The sequence below is a fragment of the Phaenicophaeus curvirostris genome, chromosome 1, assembly GCF_032191515.1.
Source record: "Phaenicophaeus curvirostris isolate KB17595 chromosome 1, BPBGC_Pcur_1.0, whole genome shotgun sequence".
NCBI classification, from domain to species: Eukaryota; Metazoa; Chordata; class Aves; order Cuculiformes; family Cuculidae; genus Phaenicophaeus; species Phaenicophaeus curvirostris.
This window is the reverse complement of record NC_091392.1, coordinates 202,220,109-202,235,870: the sequence shown is the minus strand read 5'-3', so window position 1 is coordinate 202,235,870 and position 15,762 is coordinate 202,220,109. Positions and strand designations below refer to the sequence as shown.

The following is a 15,762-nucleotide window of genomic DNA, read 5'->3' as shown; positions in this document are numbered from 1 at the left end:
TAATAATTTTTTTGTTAGTTCCACAGCAAATCGACACATGCTGAGATCTTTGTCCCATTATGGTGCTGGAGCATTTGAATACTTCGACCCAAAATCAAAATATAACTGGGAGGCTAAGGTACATTTATAAATCTTAACTATATTCAATATGTGCTTATTGACTGATATATCAATATTTGATACTGCATATCTTTAGTATCTCAAAATGGGAATTACTGCTTTTCAAGAGATCACATGGCTTTGCTATTACAATAAGGTAGTTCAAGAAACATTAGATAGAAGGTAGAAAGAGAGGTGGTTGTCTACTAAGCCTTCTTCTGCTTTAAGTATAAATAGATGCTAAGTGAGAAAGAGAAGTATTTAGCCTGATAATTACAGAAGTGCCTATTTTCAGTAGGATCAAAGGCACCTTATTTTCAGCAGGAACACAGGCGCACTAGGAGAGGATACGAGAGCTGCAGAGAACTCAGTTCTTTGATAAGTGAGGGAATTTGTCACCCTACCTTCTCATTCAGATTGGTCACTGAATGCGTAAAAGAAGAGAAGGGAGACATGACTTATTTTACTTTTCTCTTCTTTTGGTGAGAGCCTCTGTACTTTTCTTAATAAGCCCAATCTCACCAACTTGGGAAGAGATTAAAAAGTGTCAAGCTTTATAAATAATTGTCCCTGAATGGAAAAAAACACGGCTTTACTTCTGTTACAAGTCACGGTATAGCTACATTGTCCTTGCTATAGTGATGAGGCCTGTCCCACTTGTATTGTGTAACTTTTAACTCTTGGTGCATCTAGAAGTTTCAAGCAATCCAGTGCTTTTCAGTTTCCCCCTACAGTTATTTGTCTACAGCACTGTCCTATGCCTTGAATCTGTGCCTGGAGCAGTGGCAGTACAGAAGGTGCTGTAGCAAGGATGTTACCTGGCACATTTTTTGCATGTTCTTCTCTTACTGTTCTGGCTGTCATGAGTGATGCATGCGGAACTATCCAGCACAGGCCATGGAGATGTGCCAAATTGTTCGCATATCTCGGAGTTCACATGTAAGAGATGGTGCTAAGCATAGCAGGCTGCATTCCCTAGCCTGTTTGGCAAAACTTTACTCTCAAGTTTCAGCTTTTACTTAAAAGAAGTCTTATTATTCCAAAACAAGTACAATAATAGCTGAGTGATTCTCCTTATTGCCTCCAAACACTGGACTAATTTTTAACAGTAATAGTATGTGGCTTGTTTTAATTGTTTCTTTTAAAAAATGAGCTAGTTCCTTTCACATAGGAAATGTTATTTTCTATTGAGAGATGAGTTGAGTTTTCTTTTGAAATGTGCTAACAAAGAGGTAATTTTTTGTGCTTCTTTACACAGATACAGAGCCAGGTATCTAGAATATCTTCTCCAGAATGCAGTTCAGTTTCTATTAAATGGCAACAGTTTAATACAGGTGCACCAGAGCCAATGCAGGCTCCAGCTCAAATACAGTCTTTATTTAACAATGAGAGACTTCTTGTCTATGGATTCATCCCTCACTGTACTCAGGTAAAGACTTGAATGCGAGCGCACTACTGGATGGAAATTAATATGTAAAACAAACACAAAGGAAAATATATTGTATTTTAAATCCTCTGTGCAGCGTGCACCTAGCGTCTATTTCATTGCTAAATATGATTAAGTTACTATGATTAAGTTACCCCTTAGCAAGTTTGCAGACGACACTAAGCTGGGTGGAAGTGTTGATCTGCTGGAGGGTAGGGAGGCTCCAAAGAGATCTGAACAGGCTGGACCGCTGGGCAGAGTCCAATGGCATGAGGTTTAACAAGGCCAAATGCCGGGTCCTGCACTTGGGGCACAACAACCCTGTGCAGTGCTACAGACTAGGAGAAGTCTGTCTAGAAAGCTGCCTGGGGGAGAGGGACCTGGGGGTGTTGGTTGACAGCGACTGAACATGAGGCAGCAGTGGCCCAGGTGGCCAAGAAGGCCAATGGCATCTTGGCTTGGATCAGAAACAGTGTGACCAGCAGGTCCAGGGAGGTTCTTCTCCCCCTGTACTCGGCACTGGTGAGACCGCTCCTCGAATCCTGTGTTCAGTTCTGGGCCCCTCACCACAAGAAGGATGTTGAGGCTCTGGAACGAGTCCAGAGAAGAGCAACAAAGCTGGTGAGGGGGCTGGAGAACAGGCCTTATGAGGAGTGGCTGAGAGAGCTGGGGTTGTTTAGCCTGGAGAAGAGGAGGCTGAGGGGAGACCTCATTGCTCTCTACAACTACCTGAAAGGAGGTTGTGGAGAGGAGGATGCTGACCTCTTCTCCCAAGTGACAGGTGACAGGACAAGAGGGAATGGCCTCAAGCTCCGCCAGGTGCGATTTAGGCTGGACATTAGGAAAAAATTCTTCACGGAAAGGGTCATTGGGCACTGGCAGAGGCTGTCCAGGGAGGTGGTTGAGTCCCCTTCCCTGGAGGTGTTTAAGGCACTGGCGGACAAGGTGCTAAGGGGCATGGTTTAGTGTTTGATAGGAATGGTTGGACTCAATCATCCCGTGGGTCTCTTCCAGCCTGGTTATTCTATGATTCTACTATTTAGTTGTTATTATTAGTGTTCCCTCTAAGAAGTAGAGAGGAAAAAGTTACCTAATGTAATGTCCTGTTATTGTGCTTTGACAGGAGTCTTTTACTTGTTACCTCTTCCCCTTGTTGTAAGGGGAAAGACTTATAAACCCAGACATCTAAAGGTTTACAGATTTGAGTTATGTTTGGGAGGCAGAACAGCATTGTGTGTGCTGGTAGCAGAGCATGAGAGAGAAGGAAACAGTATTATTTTTTTTCCTTTTAGGCCACCCTAAAAGCAATAATAAATGACGAAGAACTACAGACCGTGGTGTCTACTACTGAACTACAGAAGACAACAGGAACAGTGAGTTTGGCCAATGTTATTTGTGCATGCCATACTGAGACAAGCTGCTTTAAACAATTACGTACTACTTCATGCTCTGTTGAAGGAATTGAACCCCCTTTTTTTCAGCAGCTCTTACACGTTTATTTTTACTCCTGATGTTTTAAGGCAGACCTTTAGTTTTCAGACTTTTAAAGGGAAACTGTTTTACGTATAAGTGTCACCTTTATCTGTACTATCTAACACAAAACTTAGGCTTCTCAGAACAGGAAGAGCTGCTTTTCCTTTTGGCAGCCTCTTTGGGCTCTAGCTTTATCCTTGGGGTGGCTGTTCTCCAGGTCACCTGTGAAGAATTTGCTGTAGTGCTTTCACGTTGTAAATTGTTACTGTGTGGAATATCTTATCGCTAGTCTGTCATCTCTAGAAATGTAGGGAAAAAAGGGGCTACTGTGAAGTGTTACAAGCTTTTCCTCTGCTTCAGTAGCAATGAAGTGAGAAGTCTTTATGCAGAGAAAAGCACAGCAAGCATTTTGAAAAGCAAAACAAGCAAATACCCCCCATTTATTATATTTTAACAGGAAGTCTACAATTGAAAAATCAAAATAATAGTCAACCTTTAGTAATAATTTTTATATGACTTTCACCCCTCCCCTGCTAAGGGAAGATGATTTGTTTTCAAATAGAAATTATTTCATTCCCTGTTTAGTGTAATCTACTTTGAAAGTTACTATCATGGCTTGGTTTCCATGGACATTTCGGTTGTTTTGGTTTCCAAGAACATGCTCTTCTACAGGCAAAGAAAAGCAATGTATTTGCTTGCCAAAATGAATTCTTGCTTTTAGAAAATACCTGTACTACCAATTCCAGATGCAGTTACAAAAAAAGAGGAAGTTTTGAAAACCAGGGTGAGCCTGATAAAAAACAGGCTCAAAATTAAAAAAAAAAAATAATAATTCTTGGTGCTTTAGATGAACTCTGAGAATTCCTGCCTGTTTCTTTTGCACTTTACCTTAGCTCAAAAAAATAGCAGTTTTCTTGAGAGGTTTTGTTCAGAAGTGGCTCTTTGGTGTCTACCAAATCCTTTCAAAAATGAGCCGCTGGAAATGTTTTGGCAATTGCAACTGGAATACAGCTGGACTTTACCACATTGCCCCTACAGAGCTCCCAATCATTGTTAGCTCTAACATATTGAAGACACCAAAATTGGGCAGGTTTTTTTTTTTTAACTAAATCCATCTTTCATAGGTAAAAAAGTAATTTCTGGTTAGCAGAGTTTAGTATTTGTCCTTTCTGTGTGCAGCCCCTCAGGTCAGAAATGACATGATTGTGGTAGACCTAATGAATTTTTTTTTTAAATTGAACACTCTAGACTCACTTTACATTTTCCCCAAATTCTGTTTGGTATATAGACAGGATTAATTCACCTCACTTCTCCTGTGCAGATACTGTTGGTTAAGTCTGAGGTAGTTGTGCAGGCTCTGTTTATAGTCATTGGAGAAAAATGTATACATGCAGAAGGGGCTTCCTTCCTACCTGTTTTAGTTAGATGGTTAAAGATGAGATTAATTGCCTGGTAGAGTTTTTCTGTTTGTTGACGCGCCTGCTTTTTTTTTTTCACCTCACCCTAGGGAGAATGTGCACGAGAAGTTTGCTGAAATTAAATGAAATCAAATGTACCTCAGGTGCAGGTTGTGATTGCTTTTCAGTGGAAATGAGCTTGTCCCTTCCTTAGAGAATGGGATTCTGTGTAGATATGAAATCTAATTGCCTGCAGCTAGATCTCATACATGAAAAGAAGAATTGGAAGAGAAATGTTATTACTCTTAGCAGTTTCGTTTTCTTTCTAGGTGCTGCATAAACTCGCAGCAAGAGCTTTCATTAGTGACTACGAAGATGGGATCCTTCATGAGAATGAAACAGAACATGAGGTTTGCTCATCTGAAATAAAAACCATACACTTAAAATGCTAAATAGCAAACATTTCAGTGGACTAGAGAAGATTTTCTTGCTTTGTTAAACCTAACTAGAAGGTTGCAATTCTAGTATCATTTTAAGGTTAAAGTCCTCATGTAGCATTATCATCTCAGATACGATTTTGAAAAAATTTAAGACAGTCTCTTCTTCCCCACTGTAAGAGCGTCCTCTATTGGCATAATGTGTGCATATTTTTGCTAATCTATAACCTGTCATCGTAGGCCATTGTTGATTCTTCTTTTCCTGTGACATACAATATTTTAGCTTTGTGAAAATCAATATATATTAGTTCAGTGAGAGACCGTAGCTTTTGTGTAGGATGTGATGGAAGAAAATGACCTGTGTTATACAGATAGATAGACTTAAGGATCTGATGATCTGTTAAAAAAAAATGGCTTTTAGCTAGTTAAAATCTTAACATGTTGCCATCTTGGCTTCTTTGTGACTTGAGACCAATTCTTCTTATAAAATACAGGTGCTTCTTACACTAGAAGAAGAACAGAACCAAAAGAAGTCTCACTAGAGGAAATGCATACCCCTGCCCAAAATTGAGAGAGGGAGTAGGGAAGGTTAGAAAAAAGTAGACAATTAAGTAAGCCAGTAAATTTAGATGAGCTCTTCCTTTTACGTGTACCTATCTGGAGCACGTGAATGTGTTTATAGGTATGTGTTCACTTTTTACATCAATGTTTGTTTTGGCTGATTGTATTTTTTCTGTCTGTTCCATTTGTTAATACTTAACAACCCAGATGAAGAAACAAATCTTGAAAAACATGATTATTCACCTCAGCTTGGAGAACTCCATTATAAGCCAGTTTACCAGCTTCATTGCGGTTGAGAAAAGGGTATGTTATCTATATAATATCTTATTCCTACTAGCTTCTCTGTCAAAAGATATAAATTATGCAACCTTATTCATGCATAGACAGACATGCATTGTGAAAAACACCTGATGAAAAAGCAACTATAAAAAGCAATGCTGTGAGGTTATTGGGCATTCCCAGGTCAAGGACGACTTTTCAGAATAAGATAACTCAGTCAATCTAAATATCTTTCTATAATGCACCTGAGTTTTCCATCTGGTACGTAACACAAGCAATATTCCAAAGAAAAAATACATTGCAGATTAGCAAGAGGACCACTGTGTGATTTCCTGAACTCGTTGTTTACGAAGAGTGTCAACAGATTATTCTCATAATTTGTTTTTTTCTGTATCTGGTTCTGTGATTCTTCAAAAGATTCAGTTTCCCCATGTAGATGTGACGCCTTTTGTAAAACCGGCTTCTAGAATGTTATGTTTGTTGTAAATAGAATAGCTTTAATCTCATTTATAGCCTAGGATGGCTTTTTTGACCAGTGGAACAAAACACTGCAGGCATCTTAAGGCAAAAGCACCTGTGCAACACAAAGCAACGAACCCATTCCACCTGGCACTGGATTATGCTTTGTAATTTATCTTCTTAAAGTGATTTTGCAGAATGCAATGTGTTTTAAGGACATCTATAATAATGCTTATGTTTGTTTTCCTTTAAAGAGGGGTAATAGGATTCTGACAAAAAGAACTGTGCAAGATCTGGATTTTATTTCAATTCCATGGATTTGAACAAATTACACATACAAATATATACTGTCCACCATTACATTTCATGTGAATTAAATTGCTGGCAATACATTGCTCCTCAAGATAGTAAAAAAATGTGAAGTTACATTTAATGGGTTTGATATATTCTTTGATACGTTTTTTTCAGCCCGGAGAAGAGAAGGCTCCAGGGAGACCTTAGAGCAGCCTTCCAGTACCTGAAGGGGACTACAAGAAGCTGGGGAGGGAATTTTTACAAGGGAATGGAGTAATAGGATGAGAGGAAATGGCTTTAAATGGGAAGGGGGAAGATTTAGACTGGATATTAGGAAGAAAATCTCCACAGTGAGAGTGGTGAGGCACTGGCACAGGTTGCCCAGGGAAGTTGTGGCTGCCTCATCCCTGGAGGTGTTCAAGGCCAGGTTGGATGGGGCCTTGAGCAGCCTGGTCCGGTGGGAGGTGTGTGTCCCCTTTCATATTTCATATTCATAACTGTGATTCATTTTAACTTAGGATGCTGATGAAACATCTGCTGCTGATACTCCAAACATCCTGGAAATCTTAGCTCAAGAAGATGTAGATTTTTTACCTTACATGGACTGGGATGGAAAGTCAGTGGAATCTGGCAGCTCAATTTCAATAGAACCTGCCTATGGTATCATGGTAACTACATTTATTATACGTTCTTATTGCTAACATTTGTGGTATATTATCAAGTTGTGACACTGTATTGTATGTGTAACCATATAGAAATTGTTCATGAAATCTCTTCAATTTTTAATTATTCTGAATATAATTAATGCCACATGAGTATTGTGTGGAATTTTACCATAAACATGAAAATTTGGAGGAACCTGTCCCAAAAATAAAGTATACTTAAAAATATCAAGAGTGCAAAAGAAGTTTTGAGAGAAAATAGGATAATGCAGACTTCTTTTCTGGAAGAAACTTAACAACTGTTAGCATTGTGTCAGAAGAATATGCTAGTGTAGAGGAAGTCTTAAACTCAGCTCTAAGATGCTAGGGTGGGGGTGTAGTTTCAAGGAAAATCAAGGTATTTACCACTAGCAGAGAGGTTCAGCCAAGGCACAGATACTACAGGAAATGGGGACAGGCATGACTAGAAGAGGACATATTCCTAGCATGCAGTGGGACAATCTCTGGGATGAGGGGGGAGCTACAAGAAAGCTGGGGGAGGGCCTGTTCACAAAGGTTTGCAGTGATAGGGCTAGGGGCAATGGGTAGAAACTGGAGAAGGGCAGATTTAGATTAGACATAAGAAAGAATTTCTTCACTATAAGAGTGGTGAGGCACTGGCACAGGTTGCCCAGGGAAGCTGTAGCTGCCCCATCCCTGGAGGTGTTCAAGGCCAGGTTGGATGGGGCCTTGAGCAGCCTGGTCCAGTGGGAGGTGTGTGTCCCCTTGGCAGAGGGTGGAACTGGATGATCCTTAAGGTCCCTTCCAACCCAAACTATTGTATGATTCTATGAATATGGTGGCACGCTCTTGACCTTGGAAACTACAAGAGGTGCTATGTTATGCATGACTGTGATGTGCATTTAATAAAGTTCAGGAGCTTTATCTCAGCCTGTAGTCTGTAATGCCTTAAGATTATGATCTATTTAGAGCAGTATCCAGGGTTATGTTTTGTAACTTAGGTCAATTCACACAGAGCCTTTTTCTTAATCCTTTGGCCCAAAGCTTCCTAGGCAGAAGAATACCAAACACCTGCCTTGGTGTGTGGTGACAGCACAGACTGGGCTCACTAGCTCCAATACAGCAGCTCCTAGAGCACAGCTGATACCAGGGCCAGGACTGCAACACAAGCAGGATCCATGCTTCTCTTTATGTATGTTCAACAGTATTGTACAGTGGAACTTCCTTGGTTCATAAAAATCAACCATATTAATACTTTTTATCTTAAAAATGAAAAATACTGCTTATGTTTTGTCACAGTCAAATTTTCCTCTGAATTTTCCCAGTGTAAAGTATAATAGGGTAAGAAATTTTTTGTTTAGCTGATATATTACTTTCATTTTGAACATATAATGATCCTGCAAACAATATAAGAAAAAATAGCATTTTGATTAAAAAGAAGAAAGTATCTTACTAATTCTGGAATTATTTTGTTTCCTACTAAACAGGCATGTTTTGCAGAAGCAAGCCTTTATTATCCACCTGATTTCCTACTTGTTGAAGATGAACCTGATGAAGATGAACCTGAAGAAAAAACATTGCAATCTAAAGACGTTCCCTCTAGTCTAAACAGCATCTCACAAAAAAACATGGCACAAGATTTTGTAAACACTTCTGAACTTGAAATTCCTATTTGTGGTCTCCAATTAGATTTCAGTCTTGATGGAGACATCACAAAGGAGGAATTTTTTGGAGCAAGGTTGCCTTCACCACCTTCACCATGTGATCTTCAGCCGCAGGGTCTTGCTCAGCCTTACTCATCATTTGCTTTGAATGCTGAGTTTGGAGGAGTAATTCCTCTGACTCAAAGAGCATCATTAAGGACACCTGCCCTTAAAAAATCAGATGTTTCTGTGGATGTTCCTAAACCAGCCCCTCCTCCTCCCCTTCCCTGTTCTTTTCAAAATGCAGTGGGAGGCTTGAACCGTAGTTTTTATTCTTTTGGTGCTCCGATGCAGGGTCCAGCACTTTTTGGTTCACTTCCTCCTATATGTACAAATTCTGAAAAGACTAATGTTGAAAAACAAGTTACTCCCCCATTTGCCGTTTCTCAAGCTCGTAGCAAAAAAGCATCATTGAAGCTTAAGCGTAAGAAAAAGGCAGGACATAGGCATGACGTTACAGCTTTTGAAGAGGGATTTCCTGAGGCCTTTGAGGTTATGGTAAGTCTTCCATCAGTAGGCTTTTATATACAGGATGCTGCACGTATGTTGACATCTTAAGCTGCATTCAGCTATCAAAAGCTGCCTTAAATGTTCATGTTTCAAGGTTTGCAGATGTACAGCCAAGGTAAGGCTGGTAATGAGGTTGCTTTCCAGGTCAAGAAATCTGAACCTGAAATGCATTCTTTTTATTTGGTTGGGGTTTAGTTGTTCTTTTTCAAAGTGATAAATCTTACACGCTGAATTCTATCACTTGTTCCTTCCTACTCTAATAGGCAACTTTTAAATGGAATAACTTTGCATCATGAAGTAGTAGCTGTATGGGGAGTGGTGGTAGAATAAGATTCGTAATGAACATTACTCTGTTTAGGAGCAATCTTGCCGGTCAATGCAAACACAGAGAATTCCACAAAGAACTCTGCTCCGTTCAGTAATTGGGAATGAAACTCCTGAGCTCCAACATGAGGTGCAGTACCTATCCTGTCTTCATGCATAACCAAAAACTAACATATAAGTAGAAGGAAAGGTTATTTTCAGCTCTGCCCCAAGATAAAGATTTCGTAAACTATTTTGTTTTCTTTGCTTTATAAACTGATATTATAAAGAGCACAGTGACATCTAAGTCATGCTGGTTTTTGTTCCTTACATGGGCAATCCATCATGCTTTAAGAAACAGCACAAACAGCCAGCAGATGGGTGATAACATCTCCAGAGTAAAATTTTACTCTGGATTTCCCCAGTATAAAGTGGAACACAGTATTTTTTAAACAATATGTTTTCATTTTCATTTTGAAGATACAAATGATGGTATAATGATAATGAGCATAACAGAAGACAGCATACAGTTTTGATTAAAAAGAGAAACCAAATCTTATTAATGCTGGAACTACTTCATTCCTTGTTATTTTGGAACTTTCTACAGCTGTAGAAATGGGAACTTTCTACAGCTGTAGCTGATGCTTGTGCAAATGCTTTGCTAAGTCAGAGAAAAGAACCTTTTTCAACCTTTTTTAAAAAGAGGAGTGTTTTTTCAACTTTTAAATGCAATTACTTTGTATCATGATTTAGTAGCTGGATGGGTAATAGTTACAAGATTCTTGGTGAACATTTTCCTCTCCAGGGACGGTCAAGGTGCTTCGGAACAACAGAGGAAGAAAGGATTCCACGGAGAATTGAGTTGATGTCTGTAAACTGGAAAGAAGTTTTTGCTCTCCAAAATCAGGTACAGCACCTGTGGTCTGTACATTACTTAAAAATAAAATATGGATAGAAGGAAAAAAAGTACTTTTACTTTAATCATGTCCTGAGATAAAGCAAATTACATTTATAAACAGATTTTACAAGTGTATAATGACATCAGTCATGCCATGTGTTATTGATTTCACAGGCAAATCAGCAATGGCTTTGTAAGGAACAGTATAAAATCAGGGCCAACAGGTACTAATACACCTCTAGAACCTTTCCACAGCCTCCATCAGTCTGCAGCCTGGAGAATTCCTGGGACAAGTATAAAAACATATAGGGGAAGCTAAGTAGAAGTGGGTGCAAATAATGAACATGATGCAAGAACAACAAAAAGCTGTTGAGTTTAGAGGACTGGACAGAGATATTGCAGCAAGAACTTTTCCTTGGGCAGTCAGACCAATTGCTAGGGAAACTGAATGAAACTGTACTGGTCAAGAATCCTGCAGGTAAGAGTTAAGAGCCGGTAATGTTTAGCGTTGTTGGTGTGGTGTGACCCTTGTGATAGGAAAAGTCTCTGTTCAGCGTAACCCTTCACCAGTTTGGAAAGTCTACCAGCTTAAGGGGTGAGAACATATCAACAATCAGATATTGTGGGTCACGCAGTCAATATCCGTAAGCAATAAGCAGAAGGAGGTTTTCCAAAGTATTACTTGATCCAAGTGAAGAAGACACCATGGGATGCCCTCAGTGGAGCCGCCTGTTTGTCAGCAGAGGTTGGCTGTTCAGCATGGTGGTATATTGAGTTCCCTTTTGCTAGGAGAATACTGTATACTAGATCTGGTAGGTCTTCCAGCTTTGTGTTCCTTGTGCAGCAGGGTCTGCCTCATGCTTGCATCCTCACGACTCTTTCTTGCTGTTTTTTTCAAGTATTGCTTCGTTCAGTGCGCAATTAACTTTATTTTATGTATCAAGTTTGTACGTGAAAGTAGTAAAGTCCAGCCAACCTCAGCACTAAGACAAGATTCATATTTTTCTTATCTTTCTGATAGAATTATTCTATCAAATTATTTTCCAAACATTGAACCACTACCATATGCCACATGGATACACTGGAGATTAGAGTAGGAGACCTGGGATTAACTCTTGTGAGAATTTACTCCTGAAGTGTGGTTCAAGTTTTCAGCTTTCTCAGCAGAATTGCCTGTCACTGAATTTTAAAAAGAAAAGTTTCTCATGGGTTTTTACACTAATTATACTTAATATCCTACAGATTTTCACTTTTTACATGATTTGGATAATTAGTACCTAACTGTCCATTTAGAATCATATATTATCTTCTAAATTACCTTAAACAAGTGATTGTAAATTTGTATCTACAGTTGGATGTTTCTAAGACATAAAGCTGCAAAGACAGGTAGCATTTCAAAAGTAATACTGAAGAATAAGTACTCGAACATCCTGTTGAAAGCCCCTCTCCCATCTGACCTGAGAGCAGCAAACTGTTTGGCAGATACTTTTAATCATTAGAGTTGTCCAGTTTTTGGCAGGGAGAGTCAGATAAAATAGGATTGGTTTTGTTAATACTGCATTTAACGGCATCTATAGTAAACTTAATTTATTTTTAGAGGCTTTGCATCCCAAGCAGAGGAGAGGGATCCTTTATTGTTTCTTTTGAGTAAGAGGAATGCTTTTCTACAGCACTGTTAAAAATAATTTTCAGAAAGAATTTGTTTGAATTAAATTTGAAAATGCTGATGTTGTCATTGTGCATCCTTTGTATGAGGGTGATTTAGGAATTATTTTGGTTTTACTGCTCAGGGAGGTTTCACAAACTAAGCTAACTACAACATTCCAGTTCAGTTACGGACATTTGATATTAGATCAAAAGGTTTTGAAGTTTAATATTTGAATCACTGAAACTGAATATATTGATTTCAGGGTTTATGCAAGCTTTTAAACAATAAAATAACTCTCCTATGTCTATTTTGTTCTTTCCAAGTACATTTTCAGTGTCCTGAATCTTTGGCTTATCCATGTCTTTGTTTATTCTACAGGATGGCTCTTGGAATCTCAGTCCACAGTTGGGAAAAATCTTCGATTTTGATGTTGATAATTTAATTAACAATTTCCTCATTAGGAAAGGCATCCAGTCACTTGGTAAATACTTTTTTGTCATTAAAAAGCAGTGTTGTACTTCCTATGTGTGTGTGTAATGACTCTGTGCATCTTCGCAGAACTCTCAATGAGATATGCTCAGAATTTAGGATCTCCTAACTTAAGGTTTTCAAAAGTGCCTGATTTTAACCATGTAGTTTCTTCTCAGCTTCTCTCAAAATAGTGTCCTGCTTGCTAGTCGCATCCTGCAGAAACGTGTGGAGGATGTGAGATAGTTGGAGTAGCAACAAAGGTTATTTTATCCCAGTTATTGCATCTGCTATTGTAATAACTGCTAGAAAAAAAGGAGAGACGTAATCTCCTAGGAGAGTGGCAGAGATCTGCTTATATAATTCTTCCCCACACACAGCAGCATTCAGTGTGCACTCGGCCTTTACACTTTGCTGTTTGACTGTCAACTGGTGCTCTTTGTGGGCAGCAGACCAGAAAACTTGGCTGGGGTGAGGGGAGAGGAAGGCAATTCCTTTTTTTTCTAAATCATTAGAGGGTTCAGTGCTTCATCAAAGGACAAAAATCTTCTAAGTGTCCCATTATTGCATGCATTAAAATCAGAGTAGTTTAAGACTGAAGGAAAACTACAGAAATCCCAACAAAGCATTACCAAGTTTAAGTTTGAAGGCCAGGAGAGCATTTGTCAAATTACTGATGTGAATATTCTTGATAGTAGTGGTCATATGGTGAAACAGTTACATAGTGTTAGGAAAACTGATGTTTTAAAGTGAAATAGAGTAGTTTTACCTTCTCTGTTGTTAGGAAATCATCTAAGTATTAATACTGCTTCTCTTTTCTTCTTCCTTAGGCCCCAAGGGAAAAGAAAAGCTACTGCAATTGATTGCTACTCTTCTTGTGCTACAGTTGATACGCTGCACAAAGACATTGAAAGGGATAGTCTTCAAAACCCTTATGAAACTGGATGATTCATCTAATTCAAGGTGTGCTTTTAAATCAATTCTTGTAATTTAATGTGGTAATATAAACCCTTTCAACATCTGGAAGATTAATCTCAACGTGGAGATTCAATGACTATACTACAGTATATGGCTGTGGAAAAGGGAATGGAAGGAATTAATCATTGGTGGCATGTGGTCTCTTTTTAGAGGACAGATGGAGAAAGGAATACTTTGCAAAATATGATACAAAAACTGAGAAGTATGGAAAGTAAAAAAAGATACGCTATACTTATTAGAATCATGAAAGTGATCAGAGAGCTGGAGCACCTCTGCTATGAGGACAGGCTGGGAGAGTTGGGGTTGTTCAGCCTGCAGAAGGCTCCAGGGAGACAGAGTGGCTTCTGATTACCTGAAGGGGGGACCACAGTAAAGCTGGGGAGAGACTTTTTACAAGGGCCTGGAGTGATAGTTTGAGGGGGAATGGCTTTAAATTGGAAGGGGGAAGATTTACATCAGACATTAGGAAGAAATGATCTGGTGGGATGAGTCCCTGCCCATGGCTGGGGGGTTGGAACTGGATGATCTTTAAGGTCCTTCCCAACCCAAACCATTCCATGACTCCATGATTCTATGAATACAGGATACCTGCATCTGGAAATTCCCTTTCTTTAGGAGAAAGGTGAACAATAATCATCTGGGAAGTTTTGTGGTATAGATTAAAGAAAAAGGTCTTAAAAGAAGCGTGAAGGAGTAGGCTTTCAGTGAATCTGGATTGCCTCAGCCACCAGAGATTCCTTGTGCCAAAATGGGAAGCTTTACACACTTCATACTCTACAGGGCATGTAGAAGCAGGATAAAGAAATAGTCAAGAAAGCCCTGGAAATTTTAATCCTTTATTTGTAACTCCTTAACAGAGGGAAAAATTGGTTGTATAATTTTGGCTACTATAGTTAGGAACAGAAATAAAATTGTCTTGACTGCTGGATGAAAGCAGTTCTAACATACGTGAATGTACAAAGGAGTCAAGTTTGCCATTATGAAATGCATAGCGCTTCACTGCGGTGATGGGAATAGTGAAAACAAATGCAAGTAACAGTTCTCAGTCTACGTACTCCACATGTGGAAGATTCTAAAAAGATAAGGTGGCTCACACAATGTTTTCTGCATTAGATGATATTTTGTACAGGCTAGATCATTGTGCTATGGGAAATTTTCTCTTTCAAGTAATTATCGTTAAAAGATACTATTTTCTTCATGCTCCTTTGATGGATTTACAAGATTTTATTGTAATAAAACTTCATTTCTACACACAGTGGTGTTCACTGGGCTTTCGAGTTGGTCAAGAAAGCAATAGATTGGGCAAGAAGAGTTGAGAGGCAATTTCCATCTATTTGCTATCGACTTGAACTCGGGAAAGACTGGGATTCTGCCACCAAGAAGATACTGGGTATCAATTAATCTAACATTGATTCTCTTTCTACTTAAAGTGTTTAATCACATAATTCTTTAAGATAATAGCAGAGTTAGCATTCCTTGCAGTTTTACCTAAAATGTTTAAATTGAAGATATTTGATCTTGTTACTGAATAATAACTCTCATAGCCACAGACTTAAGGGTATGGAAATAAAGGGTCTTGTAGTTAGTAAGTCTTGATTTTACATATATGTAGTATTTTACTTACCTGTAACTGTTAAAAATACTATTTCAATTTTTTATATTAATGTGCAATGAACCAAAGAGATTATGAAAGCACTTTCGTAATAGATTTGTTTTGATTTCTCCTAAAATTCATGTACTAACACCCTGGCTCTAGCGAATGCAGTTAAATAAGCAGTGTGTGGTTTATTCACTTTTTCTTACAAGATTGTCTTTTTTCCTCCTAGATGTTGCATTAAAAAAAAAAAGAAAGCTATGCTTGCCCACAGGCCATTCTTTTAACATGCAAAGTACTAAAAACCGTAAAAACGTTCTTTTCCCTAGTGCGAAGCCCCACGCCCCAACGGGATCTCATCCTGAAGGGTCCGTGCACATCTTTTTTTTGCATGGCTTCCCAAAATTGGAACATGAAGGATACCCTGGTGGTGGGATATTCAGCACACTGTCTTTTCTGTGTGGACAAGCCAGGTCCACCCGTGTCTGCTGGTGGGAAGGTCAACAGTGAGAATGTGCCCTTGGGTCCCACTGTTGCCTGTGACCACCTTCTGTCATACAATTGCTTGGTTGG

At 38.9% G+C, this 15,762-nt stretch overlaps 1 protein-coding gene across 1 annotated transcript in view; it reads left to right on the top strand.

The window, feature by feature from the left end:
* The window catches only part of PARP4 (poly(ADP-ribose) polymerase family member 4), a 49,543-nt gene extending 34,093 nt beyond the window's left edge, over positions 1 to 15,450 (top strand). Inside the window, exons 25-36 of the mRNA XM_069883556.1 lie at positions 19 to 118; positions 1,358 to 1,528; positions 2,818 to 2,898; positions 4,725 to 4,805; positions 5,601 to 5,696; positions 6,944 to 7,093; positions 8,575 to 9,288; positions 9,659 to 9,754; positions 10,409 to 10,510; positions 12,528 to 12,630; positions 13,448 to 13,580; positions 14,852 to 15,450. Coding sequence (XP_069739657.1) covers positions 19 to 118; positions 1,358 to 1,528; positions 2,818 to 2,898; positions 4,725 to 4,805; positions 5,601 to 5,696; positions 6,944 to 7,093; positions 8,575 to 9,288; positions 9,659 to 9,754; positions 10,409 to 10,510; positions 12,528 to 12,630; positions 13,448 to 13,580; positions 14,852 to 14,996 — 1,972 coding nt within the window. The 3' untranslated portion in view covers positions 14,997 to 15,450. The remainder of the gene's footprint in view (positions 1 to 18; positions 119 to 1,357; positions 1,529 to 2,817; positions 2,899 to 4,724; positions 4,806 to 5,600; positions 5,697 to 6,943; positions 7,094 to 8,574; positions 9,289 to 9,658; positions 9,755 to 10,408; positions 10,511 to 12,527; positions 12,631 to 13,447; positions 13,581 to 14,851) is intronic.
* The last annotated feature ends 312 nt before the right edge of the window (positions 15,451 to 15,762 follow it).